Source organism: Mus caroli, chromosome 3 (genome assembly GCF_900094665.2).
Source record: "Mus caroli chromosome 3, CAROLI_EIJ_v1.1, whole genome shotgun sequence".
Lineage (NCBI taxonomy): Eukaryota > Metazoa > Chordata > Mammalia > Rodentia > Muridae > Mus > Mus caroli.
The window spans coordinates 99,696,247-99,715,402 of NC_034572.1; the positions used below are offsets into that span (position 1 = coordinate 99,696,247).

Sequence of the window (19,156 nt, forward strand, 5' to 3'; positions counted from 1 at the left end):
TGAGTCATCCTCTTTCCAGAATTAAACAATCACAGCATTAGAACCTCTGGGATCTCCTTGTGGCTCCCCTCATCTACGGCATGGGGCCCCTCTGCTTTCTTCCCCCACTTTTCTTCTCACGCATTAAAGTTAATCCAAGGGTCTTCATGGCTATTGGATGATACTGTAGCAGTGTAGGTCAAAAGTGGGTTTAAGTAGTAGGGGGCTAAAAACTGAAAAAGATTTCAAAAATTGAAAAGATGGACTATGATCATTTTCCTAAGAAAATACTTTTCTCAGCAATGTGACATCTATGGCTGACCCCAAACTGATTATGAATCACAAACTGACTTTCCCTTCTCATCTCTGTTTATATTTAAGGCATTCCCCCATTAGTTCCAAATACGTTGGAGAAAATTCAGGAAAAGCAAATGTCATAACATCACAAGTTATAAGTCCACTGGGCTGGGAATAAGTACTATCCGCATGATTTAGTGATTGTTAATAGCAGTTAGAATGGCAATTATAAGCTGATTATTAAAGGGCGAGATCAAGGGCCACTGAGTTCTTTGACAGAGCGTAGAGCAAAAATCATGGCGGGAGTCAAGGGAGATTTGGGGTGCCCACAAGCAGGAACTATCTTCAACTCACTCTTTTCTATCCTAGTCGCTCCAGCCTTAATTTGAAAGCAGACGATGGACTGAGACCAAACTGCAAAACATCCCAGATTACCACAGCCATCATCAGCATCCCCACCCCCCCAGCTCTAACCCCAGAGGGAGAAAGTCGGCCATCCCCTGCCAGCCCAGGCCCCAACACGAACATTCCTTCCATAACCAGCAATGTTGTCAAGGTCTCTGCCTTGTAAACACACTGGACAGAGGGCCTGAGGGGGTAGTGGGGAGTGAAAGGGGCTGGCATGTTGGTGAGTGGCCACTGGGACCACTCCCTCCCACTATTTCTGGCCGGCCCCGTTGCACCCCTAGCACTGAGACTTGTGCCTGGAAGGGAAAGGAAGCAGCAAAGGGTACCCAAGGATCCTGCTGCTGGTGTGGACACAGCCCTGTGACATTGCATCTTACTGGGGCCAGAGGAAGGGAGGGGGTGGGTAGGGGATTGGCCATTAGGGGGTGCAGGCTGCTTGCCTGGACAGGGCCTGGTGGGGATACCTCAGACCAAATAACAGTTGTTTCTGGAAACCCCAGTGAGGAAAACACAAGACCAAGAGCTGCCCAGAGGCCGAGTCATCACATGCAAACAGGAAGAAAATATAACACTGTGTATTTAAGCACCTTTTTCAAGGCTCTTAATGGATAATATTTATTCATGGGAAAAGGTGGAAAACAAAATCATCAACAGATTTTTGTGAAATGTTTTTCTCCACGGACCCAACACCTTTAAACCAAAACAATGCATTTTGTGAGGTTGGTTTTTATTTTTCTTCTTTTATAGCAAAAGCTTTTAGACTCAAAGTCAGTTACTGCTGAGTTCTCTCCCCATTCCCTGGATGAGTGCGGTTCCCTTAGCCGGGCCCTCACTGCCCAACTGACCTGCACAGAACTGTCAAGCAACCAACCACACAGCAAACCTTCTGCTCCGTTGGTCCGTCTCCTTTGTCTCTGTACCTATCTGCTTCACCTTGGCTGTTTTCTGTGTCCAACCATCTGTCTCACCATGGACAGTAAATCCTCTGTCACTGCCAAGTACTGCAGACTTGTGCCTGGAGTCAGGCTGAGTGAATGCTAATACAGAAAAAAAAGGAAGGCAAGTGGGCTGAGTTAAAGGGTGAGGTAAGTCTATATTATGAACAGAGGTGCTTCCATTTTGATTGGAACCACTCATCTTTGCAGTTTGGGTCAGGGTGGTGGTCACATTTACCACATCGGGTCTTGAAAAGGAAATCAGCAACCTCAGAAAGCAGTTGTTTCTGCTATGCCCCCATGAAGAGAGAAGCACCAGGAAACTGCCACAGCTCCGGAGCACCTTGCTATGTGCCCTCCTTTAGGATCCACCAGGAAGGCCGTGTGGAGCTCTGCCAGGATGCTCCATGAGCATCTTCAAGTGAGGGGTATGGGAGGAGACCCTGGCTTACTGCCCAAGGCAGTTAGTTCCTACACAGAAGCTGTGAAGGTTAAGCCTGTGTGCCTCATGAAGGATGTTTCAAAACAAGAAAGCAAGCAAGAGGCTCTAGATGATCATTGTCTGGTCAGAAAGATGCCTTGAGGTCTGAGCCATCTTCAGCCCCCATCTCCGAAGACAGCTGATGGGTGGCGCCACTGACGACCTCCATGCAAATGGGAAGTGGAGACTACTTCTTGGAAATGTGGATACGTTGGTTCAAGTTATTTGCATGGTAGTGGGCCTGGGAAAAGTGTTTCTGGAATCTTCCTAATGGTTTTCACCACTTAACAGCAGAGCAAGTGGGCCCCAGGGTTAGTGACGAGCCCTTTCCTGCCCTTCTCAACCCCAAATACTCTCCTGCAGTCTCTGAAGCCTGGGATCTGAGACACAGGAGCTGCTTGGGAATTTATCCATTCTACAGCTCCATTTAAAATACAGATAAGCTGTTCATTTGCATGTCAAAATCTCCCTGCCCACTACAGCCATCTAGATGAGTTTTAACTAGCCAGCGACCTGAAGGGGCTTCCTGGGTCCAGCTCCAGTGACCTTGTATGCAGAGAAGCCCTGATGTTTTGAGGAGGTACCAAACCAGAGAGTGGCTAGAAGGGTGGAAGAAAGGCACCCTTTCTTCTATCTTTGTCTCTCTGTCTTCATCCTCAGTGGCCCCTGACAGCCCTTTCTCCTACATCTGGCCTCAGGATTTCTCCCCTTATAGGAATGGAGTGGTTCTTCCAATCTAGTAACTTTGTACATATATTTTATTGGCCAAGGAGTAGAGCCAAGCTAGACCCAATTTTAGCAGGTAGTCCAAGAAGTAGAAAAGGATCTTCCTTTATGAATCATGGAACAAAGGAATGTCTAGGTGCATGATAAGTCCTAAGAACTGAGTGGAATAAAGCTAGAGTTTAAAAGGAACACTTGCATTCTCATGCACACCACCATTCTATTTCAGAACAAGTCATTAGAGAGTTAGAATAATGACTGCTTCAACAGAGCATCTCCATGTTACTTGGGACCGTGCACCAACACAGCATAGTATGGTTCTCATGAAAAGAAATGCATTTTAAAGACTGTTCCCCCACAAAATTCCATTTTTATTGACTTCAGTGAACTGAATGCTTGTGCTGTTTCTGTTTCATTTCCAAAGTCCATATCATCCAATTCCTAAAAATAACCATTAGACTGTCTGCATTTTCATTCCCCCATTTGAGTCTTGGGAAGAGATAAGGAGCCCAACTCACCTGTGCTCAAAGATACCAACCCAAGAAAACAGCCCACAGCCATATCTGCTCAAGGGTATTGATGGGGAAGCACAGGGGCGAACATGTGCTGGATCACCTTAGCAAATCTGATTCATCGGCTAGTAAGTGAACAACCAGAGTATCAGATTCTTCTGGAGACCAATAGCTCTCTGGTGCAATGGCTCATGGTATTCAAACCATGCTAGGGTATCAGTAAATTCCCCACTCCACCACTCCATTCAACCTTACTTAGCACTGGGGGAGAAGGTATCAAAAGGACAAAAAGAATAAGACTAAGACTACACTCAATAAGTAGAAGTAACTTGGAAAATATATTGAGCATACCAGAGAAGATTAAAGACTCTAATTCATTTTAAAGTGTGGAAATATGAGGTCCAGAGAACTTGACTCCCTCCCTCAAGGCAATGTCGTTTAAGGATAGAATAGGGACCGGAGCACAAGACTCTTGGCTACTAGTCTGATGTGGTTTTGGTATTTTGGGGTTTGGTTTGGTTTGGTTTTAGGGTTTTTCATCACACTTTTTGCCTCACAGAGTTACTACTCCATTGGAGAAGAACCATCAAAGATGCCATGTCATAAGGAAATACTCGTGTATAAATGTCAACAGAACTTGATATAGCTCTTGGAAATCACCTGACTGTGCTAATACAAATTATAGATGTTGAAGCCACCGTTTCTAGTGTAGAACCAGCTGTGGGTGATCAATTCTGTAAGTAGATGAACAAGGGAATGCCCAAGATTTTTCAGGCAGTTGTTTGACTTTCTCGATGAGAAGGCTTGGACAATGGCATTTCAAAGCATACTATGGGCTCTCACTACCATCTGTGAAGGTAGTCACCTTAGTAAATTTTTGACTCAGAAGAAATGGGCACCAAGAAGCTAGATGCCTCACTCAAGGTTTCATGCCAAGTGGATGGCAGAATTATGATTTGATCCAGGACTTAGCGTGTCCTGGAGTGTCTTCTAGGTCCTGCTCCATGGCTCGAAGACTTGCTCATATTTTTAAAAGCTGGACGTCAAGAGTGCTGATTAGGGGAAGGAAGCATTCATGAAGTAGCAGGACGTCCTGGAATAGACCATTACTTCTTCCCCATTCCCACATTTCCTAATTAGTCTCAAGCTCAGGACTAACTGTACAGAACCTCTTTCAAAAGACCAGTAGATAGTTGCAACAGTTGAACATTCTTAGTTTATGACCACATAATTTGATCAGATGTTAAGGAAGTGGTAAATGATGATCCCTGGTTGACAGAAGTCACATACAGAACTGCTGAGGACTTTATACAGTTGTTTTGATTTCTCTGCAGTTCAGGATCATGTCATTTTCTTGTCAGAAAGCAAATAGGGAAAGTACCTGGGAGCATTATATGCCTAGATCATTTTCCTTGTCTTTTTAAAAATAGCAGTAGTGACTGAAATTGAGCTAGCATTAGATTTGAAACTGTTAATGGATTCTAGTAATTCAGGCTCCCTCACTTCAAATACTAGGTAACTAAGTAAGGCAGAAGGATCCCAATACTGCTCATTTGAAGTAATAGTTTCCCGTTCATGCTAGCTAGCATGGTAACCACCGTAAGAGGAACAGGAAAAACTTTTATTTTTCCTCTGATTTCCTAATGAATTCTCATTACTTGCAAAGCTTTAAAATGATGGGATAAAGGAAAAGTATTGTCATGACCCATGACACTTGGAGCCCAAACAGCATCATGAAAAGCATTAGAACTGAGGGACAGTAGCTTTGAAAAATGAAACGGCTTTTTAAAGGGGTTCCTTGTGGGTCTTGTTTTTTATTCAGGATATTCTACGTTTTCTCATCAACTGTTGGAATGACATTTATCTCAGCAGGTTATTTAAACTATGCTGGCTGATGACACATTAGCCAGTGCAGGGCACAGACCCAAGTCCTAGGGGACTCCTTGGACCAATGGACTATTTTACAAACCAGGGAGGTGGGAGGGATGGTATATTTTTGATAACCAGACATTCCAATGTTTTCCTTAGAGGTCATGCGCTCCCATTAATGTTCCTGTGGAAAACATCAAGTGTGTTCTTTTCTATTTTCGTATACTTATTGGGCTTTGCTTACCACCATTACAATGGCAAAGAAATACACTGTATAAAACTGCAGGAAGACAAATGTGAAAACTTTCTGTGGGGAAAAAAGCTCTTAAGTTTGTCTTCTTTTGAAATTGTAGTGCAAATGTTATAACATGTATATCATTTACAGTACTGAGTCCTGTGCCACTGCTGTACCTGATGTATCCAATCTGGATTAAACAAATTATGTGCCACAAGCCTTCTAGTGAGATTTTTTTTTCTAACACCAGTTTTTTCCTTTCCAAAAGTATAGCCTTACACCAGCCAGCTTTCCAGGCTGCTAGCAGACACATAATCTTAGGTGTAACAGCCTCAGCTAACCAGCCTACCCATCTCCTTCCATGTAAGCAACTCTACTAAAATTTCCTGGAGCTTCTTGCCTTCCTACATGCCTTAAGCAAGTTCAGTTTTAACAGCAAAACACCAGGATAAATTTGTCTACAGCTCTTAAGGGCCAGTTACTAAATAAAAAATGTCTTTATATATACTCTAATGTTTGTTCCACTTAGACAAAGGTCTCAAACAAGCCTCCCCACCCCCACCCCCCGCCGCCCCATCCCTACCCCAAGATCTGACAGGCACCAGAAGCTCAAGCTCAGGCTCGTTGTCCTGTATCTTCTACTTCACATCGGTCACTTTTTAACTTCTTCCCTTCAGTTTCTTTCTTGATTTTAAAGGGGTTGGGTGGGGTAGGGTGGGGTTAAGTATCTTGAAGTTCTCCTTTAACCCTAACAATTCCATTGGTGTGAGAGAAGCAGCATTTTCATGTTCTGCCATCCAACAGCATCCTTTTCATTCTCCACAACCACCAGGTCCCAATGAAAACAGTCAAAGGGCTTGGGAAACACAGTATGAATGCCCAAGTCAACTATGAAATTCATTCTCAGCACTACGCACTCACCGCCCACTAGGTGTCACTAAAGACCCATAGCTCAAATAAGCAGAACAAACCTGTATTCAGCAACTCTAATTGCAGTCAGCAATTCTTTACTAAAAAGCATTCAGTGTGGGACCTAAAGATGGCTCAGTGCATAAAGCCCTTGGTTTGACGCTGTTTTGATTCCCAGATTTACAGATAGAAGGAAAGAACTGACTTGTTATCCTCTGACCTCCACCCATGCATCATGATATGCAGGCACACACACAATTAAAATGTAATAAAACTTTCTTACTATGTAGCTCTGACTGTCCTTAACTCACAATGTACACCAGGTTGGCCTTGAACTCAGAGATCAGCCTGCCTTTGCCTCTTGAGTGCTGGGATTAAAGGCACGTGCATCTTTATGCCCATCTCATAACAAAACGTTTAAAGCATTAAATGTCAAGTATCAAGAAGTACACATGCACTTAATTCGAAAGATACAAAATAAACACATTCTGTCCCAAGTAGACAAGAGCCTTTTGCAAAGGTGTCAGTAGTGGCTACGAAAATTTGAGATTGTTTTATATTTAAAGGGAAATGGGAAAAGCTCTTAAAAACTTCTCTTCCAGATCACTCTCTTATCTTAGACATGACCCACAAGGAGACCATTCTTCTTCAATGACTTTTAAGTATTCTGGTGCTGAAGTTTACCTTTAAGACATACTCTAAAAAAAAAAGTCAAAAAAAAAAGTCACTAAAGAAATAACCTGTGATCTCATATGTTCTCACAATTACCCACAGGAGAGAGCTGGAGCGACAGCTCACTGGTTAAGGGCACTTGCTGTTCAGACGGCCCATGTTGGGCAGCTGACTGCCTTGAACTCCAGTTCCAAGGAATCCGACACCATTTTCTAGCCTCTGTGAGTACATGTGAGTACACACACAGAGAAAAAATTAAAACAATAAAAAGAGGAAACTAACCCAAGACGGTTTCACTAAGGTCCCCATGTAAGAAAGAACGCCTAATTCAAGCTTAACCTGGTTATATTGGTAATGAATGTACTAAGATTTTGAAAATTCAAAAATTACCTTGATTTATAGACTTATTTACAAATTTGAATTATCCTTGTAAAGTATTCTCATTATAAATCATATAAAGACTAAATCTTACAAGGAACCCTCAAAGTCTAATCCAATGTCTCATTTTCTTGAGAAAGCTGGATTTTGAAAGGTTAGATGACTGGTGCAAGGCTTACAAGTAGGTAAAGTCTTAACTAGGACAAACCTCCTTTTCATGATGAGCTCTCAACTGACTTTACTGTGAACCATGGTTCTGAAGAGATTATGTAGACACATGCCCAGCCTAATAGTTCCTGAGATGCTCCTCCCACACAGGAAGTCATGCACGAATAGTAATGCCCTCTTCTTTCACCTCTGCAGCTACAGCTACCTGGAAAGAAACAGCTGCAACTTCCTGGTACCAGCCCATGGAACTTAAATCTCTCAGCCCCTTCATAAATATGCATATGCCCAGATTCAAAGTGCCTCAATTTTCTAAACTTTTAATTCATATACTATTGGGACTGGGGAGTTCTGTTTTCCATTTAGTGTGTGAGGTAGTGTGTGTCCCTGGCAGTCAGAGAGGACTTGCAGAAAGTTCTCTCCTGTGGGGCTCAAGCTGTGGCCATCAAACTTGGTGACAAGTGTGCTTACCAGCTATCTCTAGCCCTGTACCTGCTTCTTTGAATAACTTGAGAATGTAAATTATTCTTTGGAGTAACTAAAGAAATTTTCTAGCAAAAGAAAAAAAAAGAGGGGGAGCAAACACTAAACAAACCTAGAGAGAATCCAATTAATTTCAAGTCTAAAGGGTAGCCTCATCTCTAATTAAGATGCTGTAGTATCCTAATTAAAATCCCCTAGCAATGACAAATTGTGAAGTTGACTCTGTTGTGGGGGGAAAGAGTAGAAAGAGGTTAAGTTCAATTACATAGTAATGACAGGACCTTATTTAAGTATGCAATTAAAATCTCTAAATCTTAGCAATACATTGGACCTAATCTAGGTTTGCTAAATTATTTCATGTAACTTCACAATACATGTATAGTACTGATATGTCCATATATGACCGTGCCAAATCACAGAAATGCAAACTGAACAGTTTAAAACTATATATATATATATATATATATATATATATATATATATATACACATACATATATCCATATCCGAGGGACATTCCATATTAAATGACAATGGCCATGGGTATTTGCTGACATTAGGATAGAGTCTGTCTATACTGCTAAGTATGTACATAGTAAAGAACTTTCCTTTTTTAAAGTGAATAGATTGCTCAATATATAAGGAATTTTCTTACCTAAAATGCCAGTTCACAGCAAGATCCCAGACTGAAAAGTTTAGTGACAACAGAACACTTAGCCTCTAATTTATAACTTTTCTAAATCATAATTTTAGAGGCACTACCATCTCAGAAAAATGACAGATCTCTCTCAATCCTAGTACTCAAGAAAAAAAAAAAAAAGAGGAAAAGAGAAAATCCTCTAACACAGATTAACAAGATTAGGACATACTATGGGAAGAGTCTGAGCAGACTGAACTTATCGTCCAGATACTGAGCACTAGAACCTTCCATCTGTCTGCCAGCAGCAGAGTAGGTCTGCTTCTATGCAACCCATGTCAAGTCTCAACCAGGGTTGCATAGATACACTTCTGAGGACCTATGAGCCCTTTGAAATTCTGTTCACAATCCCACTAAGGAATGAGAAATTTTCTGCGGTCAACCTATCTATAGCTTCTAAAAGGTTTAGAACCCAAGACACAAGAGGACTGGCTGCCCCTAATTAGAAGGTAGCCACAGACAATGCTGACCTCACAGTGAAATGTGGGCATCTTCACAGCTTCATCAGGAAGATGAACAAAAGCATTCAGCACATTTACCTAAACCTGTTTTCATGGCTAACAAAACTACCACTGGAAGCAGAGCACATTAAAAAATTCCTTCCTGCCTAAACAAAGATCTACCATGATAAAAATTTCCACAAGAATGCAGCAATATAGAAATGTAATATAAGTCCTGGAGAGATAGCTCAGAGGTTAAGAGCACTGGCACCTCTTCTAGAGCAAACTTCAATTCCCAGCAACCATATTGTGATTCATAACTCTCTATAATGAGATCTGGTGCCATCTCCTGGCCTGCAGGTATACATACAGGTAGAATGCTCTATACATATTTACAAAAAAAAAAAAGTGTAGTGCAATCCTTTTGTAAGAAACTCGACAGAATAAACGGACATTAAATTCAAATTTTAACTGTTTTTATTTTGCTTTTTAAGTAAGGAGTGGCATAAGTCACCTTCTTAAAGATTTCTTTTGGGAACAGCCTACATGAAGTGGCACCTTGGGGGTCTTTAGATCCAAGTTCTAAAAATAATCTGAAAAATAATTGTGTCCCAGTAGAAAGCCTCAAGTCCTCTCAAGTTCCTCCAAAATGCCACCAACCCCCACTTGTTCTAGGTGAAGAATGCATATCCAATTATCTGTTGACAGTCAATAGTCTGAAGCACATGCTAACCTCATTGGTTACCACGCATCATCTCTTGTAGATAAACTGTGTTCATATGATAGGCAGCCATCCAGCTTGGATGTCTCTGAGCATTCCAATAGTATGAATGGGAAGCAGCAGCATAATACTCTTGCCATGCCCTGTAATATGCTCTCCAGTACTCCTCATAATCCTGGTAAGTATCAGAAAAACTTGCAGTTGTTTCCCTGTGACAGTCATACCAACTCTCTTCCTGGGGTTCTGTCTGTACTCGGTAAGAAGAACGCCGTGGTGGGTTTCTCCGACTTTGCTTAGACCTTTGGTTAGCGCCCTCTTTATGCCTTGCCTTTACCTGGGTTTCAGGGGCTTCTTGATACTCCACTTGAGTCAGGGTATCATGCCCATTCTGAACTTGTTCCAAAGAGAGAGGGCCACCCACAGGAGTACATTCAGAGTCTTTCAACTGAGTGTCTGAGGAGCCTTCCAAGTAAGACTTATTACCTTTGCTCTGGGAAGAAGTCCTTGAGCTGCAAGAATCGCTGTCACTCTCTGAGTCTCCAGACTGGCTACTACTCACCAACATCTGTGCTCTATCTTCAGAAACTCTATTTCTCACAAAGCCATTCTGAGGATTCCCGGTCTGGGCCTCAGGCCCTGTGTAGTGCCGGATAATTTCCACAGGTTTCTCTAACCCCTCTTTAATATAGTGCTCATAATCTTCTACCAGTTCTGCAAAAGTCAAAGTAGACGGCTGATGGACTTTAAAAGAAGACAGACAAGGAATTTTAGGGAGTGACCCAGGTGAGGTATCTTTGGCCTGATGCTGGCTGTTACTGGAGGAGTCCTCAACAGAGGTCTGAACAGAATTCTTCACTTGCTCTTCCAGCTGTGTGGGACAGCCCAACTCTTGTGGTAGAGCTGCCTTTTCTAGGACTCCACACTCTGAGTGGCTTTTCACTGGAAGCTTTTGTTTGCTGTGCTTTGATCTGGCTGATAGTGCAGATACAGAAGTATTTCTAGGGGAAGGCATTTGGTTCCCAGGCGTTCTTTGAGACTGGAAGGCTCTCTCTAGTTTTTGAACTTGCTTTTTGGGGGACTGAGTAGCTATAGTTGGTGAGCTGTAAGTATGCATGGCAGCTTTAACTTCCACATCCCAATTCAAGCATTCTTCCATCAGGCCAGGAGGAATAGGATCTATATAAAAGGAAGAATAAGAAATACTCAGCCTAAGCAAAGTGGTGCACACCTTTAATCCCAGCACTAGAGGCAGGTGAATCTTTGTGAGTTAGAAGCCAGTCTGGTCTACGTATCATGTACCAGGCCAGGCAAGGCTACATAGTGAGACTGTCTCAAAAATAAAACTGCAAAGCCTATAACTATACAGTAGAATATTTTTCATGTGTCAAGTAGTTAGTTGGAAATATCTATTTATCAGTTGTTAACACTCTGACTTAACCTACATGTTAAGATATACCCAATTCTCCTAATCTACAAGATACAGGTTAGCAATACTGTCTACCTCACAGGCTTGTGTAAGTATTAATAAATGAACATATAATAACACTATGTACTATTATTTTTATTATGCCTATATCATCATTACAACTATAAGAATGACAAAACTTCTGACTAATGGGCATGGTAATGGGACCTTAATCCCAGTACTCAGGAGAAAGAGGCAGATCTCTGTGAGTTCAAGGCCAACCTGCTCTACATAATGGGTTCTAGGACAGTCAGAGCTACCCAGAGACTGCCTCAAAATAAATAAATAAGCAATAATAAATATAATAGTAAAAGAATGTCAAAGGAAACAAACACATACCTGGTAAAGGAAGAAGGTTGATATTACATTTCTGAGCAATTTTCATCATCATATTTTCTTCTTCTCCTCTACAACAGTAGGTCACTGTCAGTCCCAATGTACCTAAGAGTAAGAAATGACATAGTAACTCATTTCCACAGAAACAACACTCTAAGTACCCTTCACATTAGTGCTCTTATTAAAGCACTAAACTTCCTGTTCCTTACCAAAACGGCCGGCTCTGCCAATCCGATGCATGTAAGTCTCCCAGTCTAACGGCACATCAAGATTTACAACTAGATTCACCTTCTCTGCGTCAATCCCACGGGAAGTCTTGAAGACAATTTTTTGTATTAATTACAGCATGACTACCAATGCACACTATGCAATTCTGATATAAACAAAAGCCAAATTTAAAATGATCTAATATTTAGTATTCAAAGGAAAAAGGAATCTATTTCTATTGAGTAACTAGGACTAAACCTATTTCAAAGCAAATATTAAACATTAAACACATTTTTAGGAAAGCACTTTTCCCAGAACTAGAAAGATAACTTTTATCTCTGGTACCTGTTAGGTACCTACATGAAATAGGACAGCAGTCCGATAACAATACATGCCAAGACCAACAGTCACCCAAACCAAGCAGGAGCTTTACCAGGTCTGTAGAAATGAGGACTCTGCAATGAAACTGTTTCAGTTTAGCCATAGCATCAAGGCGCTGATTCTGATTCATGTTACCTAAAAAGACCCCAACCCCAAAAAGTCACTTTAAAACACCTAAGCAAGCCAGGAATGGTGGCACACACTTGCTATCTGTCATCCTAACACTCAAGAGGTTGAGGTAGAAAATTCCAGAGTTCAAGGCCAGCCTAGACTCTGTAGGATTCCATCTCAAAAACATCAACAAAAACTTAAGCTAAGATATATTTATGCATAGGATCCACATCCACAATAAGCAAGAATCATAACTCCCAGTCTTAAAGTTTTAAAGAAATATACCAACCAGTTAGTTAATTCTGTTCTGTGCAAATATGAGTGCTAAAATATGACTCAGGCTATCAGTCTGAACATCAAAAATCAATTTTAAATGGCAACATTACAAAGTCTAACAATAAATACTTAAAGAAAAAAATGTTCTTTCCAACTCTTTTTTTAAGATTTGTGAGTCTGCAGTGCTTGTAGCTATGTGCCTATGCACACTGAGGCCAGGATAGGCATTCACCTGTATACAAAGACACAGAGACAAGCACACAGACCCGCAGATCTTAAAAACAAGATTCGGAAGAATATTCACTGTTAGACACATAGCTACAGGAGCAAGAATACTACTCTTGGCTTGTCATGTGGGTGCTGAGATCCAAATTCCTGTGTACAAGATTGCACAGGAAAGGCTTTTAACACTGAATCCCTTCAATAGCCCACTTATCTGGGTTTGAAATATGATCCAGAGTTAAGGTAGCAGCCCATTAAGAAACAGTCTTCCTAATACTGAGCATGTTCCAGCTAACAAGTGAAAAATTACACTACAGCATATAAAACAAAGGAGCTCACTGACCAAAAATTCCTTTAAATCTTTTCTATTAATCCAGCAATTAACAAACTCTGTGGATGAAGTAAGTCACTTTTGCCTTCCATGGAACATTAAGTCGATTCACGGGTGGGAGGTATAGCTCAGTAGGAGAGCACTTACATATATATATATATATATAAAGGTCAAGTCTGATGGTAGGGGAGCAGAGTAGATAGATCAAAACTCAGCTAGTCTTAGCATGTTTGCTTTCTATGCAGCCTATACCGACCTAAAATGTAACATACGCAAATATGGCCTTAAACCCATGACCTTCCTGCCTCTGTCTCTAGAGGACATGCAACACCATACCTTGTTTAATTTTTAAGCATTTCAATAATGATTTGATTATATTGAACAAAATGTATCTCAAGACAATGAAGATAGAGTTTATTTTATAGTATTAAGTTCTTTGCAAGTATAACTCAGAGATTGTAATTAAAAATTTAAGTATTTCTGATCACTGATTTTCTAAATTATTACTATACACCAAGTTACTCCTTCAAAACAAAACATACACACAAAAAAAGAAAAGAAAAAAAAAAACAAAACAGGAGATTGACATCACACTCTTGAGACAATTTGAGAAGTGATGCTTTTCTCTCATGACATGGAAGGCTTCGAAGCAATACATTAAACAAAAACAGAGTGCTGAACTTGCCTGAAATGCATTCAGTAGGAAAACCTTTAGAAGAAAGAATATCAGCCAAATGTTGAGCTCTACAAAAAAAGAAAAAGATTTACAACCTTCAACTACTGCCCCATGCCCTAGTCTTTAGGTTAAGTTCCCTAGATTAAGTTATATTACCTGCTATGCAAATTAGAAAACACCAAGGCTTGATTAAATGGGACTTTACTAAAAAGTTCCTGTAAGTGCTGAGTCTTTTCCTCAAAAATCTTATGAGCCAAAGGGTAAGAATTGACAACTTGGTAGTACTGCTTCAAACCTATAAAGAAGTCAAGAGTCCCAGTTAAAACAAACAAGTGTGGTAAATTCCAATAGCAACTATGACATGGAAATAGCCAATCAGACGAGGGAAAGCCCCAGGACATCACAAACTAATAATGTAAAATCTATACATACCTATGAGACTTGGATCGCTGGGATTCAATCTTACAAAAGTGGGATCTCTCATATACCTTGTCAAAGCATTAGCCAAAACTTCAGGGTAAGTAGCAGATACTGCCAACATCTGCTTACTCGCAGGTAAAGAGGAGTAAATCCAACTGTAAAATACAGGAAAGCACACACCATGAACACACACCATGCAGACAGCACACACTACCGGGAAAGCTAAAGAGAAATGCTTTGGTGCAACATTTTTGTATTCAGGTTAGTTTTCTTACTTTATTTGCTCCTGGAAACTGCCTTCTTCTAAAAGCTTATCTGCTTCATCAAGAATAAAGAGACGGATACTGCCCGGATTCAGGTAGTCAAGTTCTATGAGCTGTTTAATTCTACCTATATGGCAGGAAAACAACAAAACCTGAAATACTTATGACATATCAAATCTGTACAAACCTCAGGAATGCTTTACTGTATTTATCCACAGGTTAGACTGCTCAGGTTAGACGGCTTAATTTCCTTAGAGTGCACCATTACATACCACCTCACGGTCTAAGTAATCTTAAAGTCTGAATCCATTCTGTGTCCCCTCCCTTTTTATCACCCGTAACTTTGGTAAACAAACATTACAGCTAATAAACAAACATTACTGCTATCAAAATACTTGAATGCTAGCCGGGCGTGGTAGCACACGCCTTTAATCCCAGCACTTGGGAGGCAGAGGCAGGTGGATCTCTGAGTTTGAGGCCAGCCTGGTCTACAGAGTAAGTTCCAGGACAGCCAGGGCTATACAGAGAAACCTTGTCTCAAAAACCAAAAAAAAAAAAAAAAAAAAAAAAACTTGAATCCTATGGCACTGAATCCTAGGTTCTGATTCTGAGTGATTTATGAGCAAATAACCAGAGAGAACAAAAGAGACCTCAGTCCACGGCTTAAACAGGCTTCCTAAAGTCACTTCAGGTCTCAGAAGCTGATCCGAGGGGTATTCTCCAACACTCTTCAGAATGGAGAGGAACAGATTCTGTTGAAAACCCAGCCATGTGTCTCTCTGGTCTAATGCTCTTCATTTATGCTGAAAGCAATTATCGCCACCATCAACAAAACTCCCATTTGATTGGCATGCTCACTGTTCTAGTCTTCAAGAACTTCAGCTACCAAGAGGTCTTAATGACTTACCAGGAGATCCAACAGCAATATGACACTTTTTAAGTCTGGTTTTGTCTTGTGATAATGGAGTCCCTCCAATAAAGACATGACATTCTAATCCTTCCATTTTTATTCCAATGGCTGTGATAACCGAGTGTATCTGAACAGCAATTTCTCTTGTGGGAGCCAATATCAAAATCTAAAATAAATTGCAAAACATTTTAACAAGTCAGAGGAATACATTTGAGTGGTACATCCATTTGTTGCAATACACTACATTTCAAGAAATGAGTTTTAAGACAAGAGAAAATTTCAGCTAACAATTAAGACCGGGTGTGGTTGGTGCACGACTTTATCCCTGGACTTGAGAAGCAGAGGCACTTTGGATCTCTGTTAGTCCCTGGCCAGGCTGGTCTACACAGTTGGGTTCCAGGACAGAAACCCTGCCTCAAACCCCCCCCCCCCCAAAACAGGGTTTTTTTTTTTTTTTGTCGTTTTTTTTATACATACATAAACATATATATAATACACACATACATGTAATAGCAAGTAATAAAAAGTAAGATTTTTTTAAATATATATATGTCAAATAGAGAAAAGAGAAAGACCTGACAAGGGGAGTGGTTTTACATGGGATAATCAGAAAGCCCTTTTCCATCGATCGAGGGTGTTGGCATACACAGATGATTCTACCACCCTAGAAGCAGAAATCGACTGCCTCAGTTGAAGCCCACTCTAGGTTTCAGGCCAGCTAGGACTATCCCAAGTGTGCCTGCCTCAAACAGACATCTAGGAGCCCCATAAGGAGGTAACATTTGAGAAGAAACCTAAGTATATAGCACAGAGCTAGCTGTGGGACACACTAATGCTTTAGGAAGAGAAAACACAAATTCAAAAGTAGTAAGATATACATGAAGAACTGCAGAAAGACCCTCTCTGCTGTTGTTTCGAGACAGTTTCTCTGTTTAGCGCTAGCTGTTCTTGAACTCTCTCTGTAGATCTGCCTGCCTCTGCCTCCCAAGCGCTGGGATTAAAGGTTTGTGAGAGGACTGTATCTCAAAGCTAACTGCAAAGGTTAGGTACCAAAGGCCCCGAGAGCCACGCAGCACAAACTGCAATGTAACCACTGGAAATGAACATACTGGCTTAAAAAAAAAAAACACTAGGAAATAAGACTTTTTAAAAAATCCCTTAACTCTGGGCACACATCACAGATTTGGGTACTTTATTCTCTCTCTCTCTCTCTCTCTCTCTGGGTACTTTATTTTCTCTCTCTCTCTCTTTCTGATTTTCCCAACTATCAATTATTATGTAGTATCACATTGATACATACACAGACACTAATTATTTTAATAGTATACCTTAAAATATGATTTTTACTCGTTTGGGATTTTGTCTGTTGCCAAGTATTACAAAGCCAAAACTCTCCAACACATCCTAAATCTCAAATAAACTAGCCAATGTCCTTTAAAAAGTATATTCATTATCTCCCAAGGTTTGGTGGATATAGAACTCAAAGATTCTAGACAACAAATACAAGAATCCTGGGTTTAAAGGAACCACTATTGAAGATCCACCATCACAAAAGCCCCTTTTTGAAGTCAGCCATCACTACACACTCCAGAAGACGGTGTTAGGATCACATCTTATTCACTGTTTAATCCCTAGTGCCTATTTTAGTATTTATATGTAACAATGGCTAAACAAAGCTTTTTAAAGAATGATCCCCCAAACCCAAAGCTGAGTAGGACAATCTTAAAACCATATCCCGAGGCAACCTAGAAAATGAGAGATCAAAACAACACATACACAAGGCTTTAAGAACCACCTGAAATTTCTGCCATAGCACAGTACGTAATCCAGAACTTCTACCTTCTATGTCTAACCCCACTCAAGTCAGAAAGTAAATGAATTTTTAATTGTACGATTCCAACTGACAACAGAAAATTCCAACTTTAAAATTCTGGACGTAGCCTTGGCCACAACTCACCGACGTGACCATCTAGTTTACTTCCCTAACTTGCATACGCTTTGGTCCCGCCTCTTCAAACTCACCATCTGGAGGAGTTACTAGTTTGTCACGACTCTCAAGAGCGTCCACGTGCTACACACCCCCTTCGGGATCCTGAGTTGGACTTACCTGAGTACTATAGTTTTCAAGAATCAGAGAGTCCAGAGCAATGGTGGAGAATACACAAGTTTTTCCAGTGCCAGACTTAGCTTGGACAATTAAATCTGAGGAAGAAAAAAATTATATATATTACATATCATTACCTAGATTCACTGATGCTACCAAATACCAAATACGAGAAAGGAGAATGAAGAGGTTCTCTCCCAGGAGGACCTAGTTGCCACCTGTATTTTTGGTTGACTCTCAAACGCGCAGGAGGCGTGCTTGATGCCCCAATCTCTTAACCACCGAGCTACCTCCCCAGCCCCTTGTCCCCCGAATCTCTGCGGCTCACCTTCTCCAACTTGGACTCCATGCTGGAAGAAAGTCCTACCTTCAAATTCAACTGCGCGCCTTAGAGCCTGGCTCAGCCCCGCGATGGCGCGGAGCCGAAGCTCTCCGGGGGCCACGCCGTCCCCTCCTTCCCCCCACCAACCACCGGCCCCGGTCCTCACCGAGCCCGCAGCGCCCCAACGGGATGGCCTTGAGCTGCACCGGAGAGGGTCTCTCGAAGCCGGCCGCCCGCAGACCCTCCAGCACCGGTCGCGACAGCAGCAGCGACTCGAAGTCCGCGGGCTCTGCCAGCACCACGTCCCCGGTACGTGTGCGCGGCCCGCCGATGTCGTGTGCGGTCCGCTGGGTCCACGGGGAGGCCGGAGTCGGCTCCGCAGCCTGCACCGGCGCGGCCGCACGCTCCGCAGCCATAGTGGACTCGGAGGTTGTCAAGGCCGCCGGGGCTTCAAACGCCGCCGCCGCCATGGTAGCCGCGCCTCCAGATCTCGCGATATTTAGACTTGAGGCGGGGCTCCTGGGAGCGAGAAGGAGAAAAACTTTATTGGCAGCCTCCCCGAGAAGACACGGACACGCCTGGAAGCGGAGGGGAAGAACGGAAGTCGAAGGCTGACACTCTGGGAGAGAGCGGAAAAAAAATGTAGCCTGAGGAAGAGGCGGGAAGAGCGAGGGAAGATGAGGCTACCGGTGTGTTGCCGCCTGCGGCCTGCAGAGGGCGCTGCGTGCCCTTGGTGGGCGCCGCCCGCTGCCGGCCTCCCGCGGCTCTGAGGGCCTGACCGCGCGACGCAGCTCCAGACTCGAGCGCCCAGGGCGCGCTTTGTGACGCAGCTCGCGAATCGGTCGCCGTCGCCTGGGCTTGGAGTCGGCTCCTTGGGTCGAGCTCGGCTGTAGCCACGCCGAAGTCTTTGCGATCCGTACCCTGTAGCGTGACGGAAGTCTCCTGATATTTAAGTGGAAGCCTGGACTGGACGCCAACTCCTAGGCTCTGCTTGATCGCTCTCTCGGAAACCCTACGATAATAGACGTCTCGGGTCCAACGGATCTTTTGTGTGCCCTTCCTCCGTTCTGGGGTGGACAACTAGCACACCACTTTCCCTTCCTCTAGACCCACTCATGTGTCACCCCGTCAAAGAGGCCTTTCTTGAAATCTTGAGTGGCCTCCATCCTGACTGCTTCCTGGCCTTTCCCATTATTCCCACCACTATCCCTGAATTTGATTATTTGGTT

The 19,156-nt window shown here is 42.3% G+C and overlaps 2 protein-coding genes across 3 annotated transcripts in view; one reads left to right on the forward strand and one right to left on the reverse strand.

Moving 5' to 3' along the window:
* Positions 1 to 5,656, forward strand: part of Kcnd3 (potassium voltage-gated channel subfamily D member 3) — a 222,009-nt gene extending 216,353 nt beyond the window's left edge. Inside the window, exon 7 of one of the 2 annotated variants that reach the window (XM_021158358.2) lies at positions 646 to 5,656. In XM_021158358.2, coding sequence (XP_021014017.1) covers positions 646 to 847 — 202 coding nt within the window. In that variant the 3' untranslated portion in view covers positions 848 to 5,656. The remainder of the gene's footprint in view (positions 1 to 645) is intronic. The other variant, XM_021158357.1, reaches the window with a different exon arrangement.
* Positions 5,657 to 9,641: 3,985 nt separating this feature from the next.
* On the reverse strand, positions 9,642 to 18,638 carry Ddx20 (DEAD-box helicase 20). Its single transcript, XM_021158845.2, has 12 exons — positions 18,615 to 18,638; positions 18,094 to 18,446; positions 17,609 to 17,703; positions 15,499 to 15,667; positions 14,604 to 14,718; positions 14,341 to 14,483; positions 14,065 to 14,203; positions 13,918 to 13,976; positions 12,345 to 12,427; positions 11,914 to 12,019; positions 11,708 to 11,809; positions 9,642 to 11,079 (listed from the first exon to the last, which is right to left on the reverse strand). The coding sequence occupies exons 2-12, from the start codon at positions 18,395 to 18,397 to the stop codon at positions 9,917 to 9,919; spliced, it is 2,478 nt and encodes an 825-aa protein (XP_021014504.1). The 5' UTR covers positions 18,398 to 18,446; positions 18,615 to 18,638; the 3' UTR covers positions 9,642 to 9,916.
* Positions 18,639 to 19,156: the final 518 nt, after the last annotated feature.

Excerpts from the sequence above, each read along its gene's own strand:
- Ddx20 (XM_021158845.2), bottom strand. The coding sequence starts at position 18,397 with ATGGCGGCGGCGGCGTTTGAAGCCCCGGCGGCCTTGACAACCTCCGAG. Across the intron at positions 12,428-13,917 it reads TCCTACTGAATGCATTTCAG|GTAACATGAATCAGAATCAG; the intron begins GCAAGTTCAGCA and ends GGGTCTTTTTAG. Across the intron at positions 12,020-12,344 it reads TCCTCATTTCTACAGACCTG|ACTTCCCGTGGGATTGACGC; the intron begins GTAAAGCTCCTG and ends ATTGTCTTCAAG.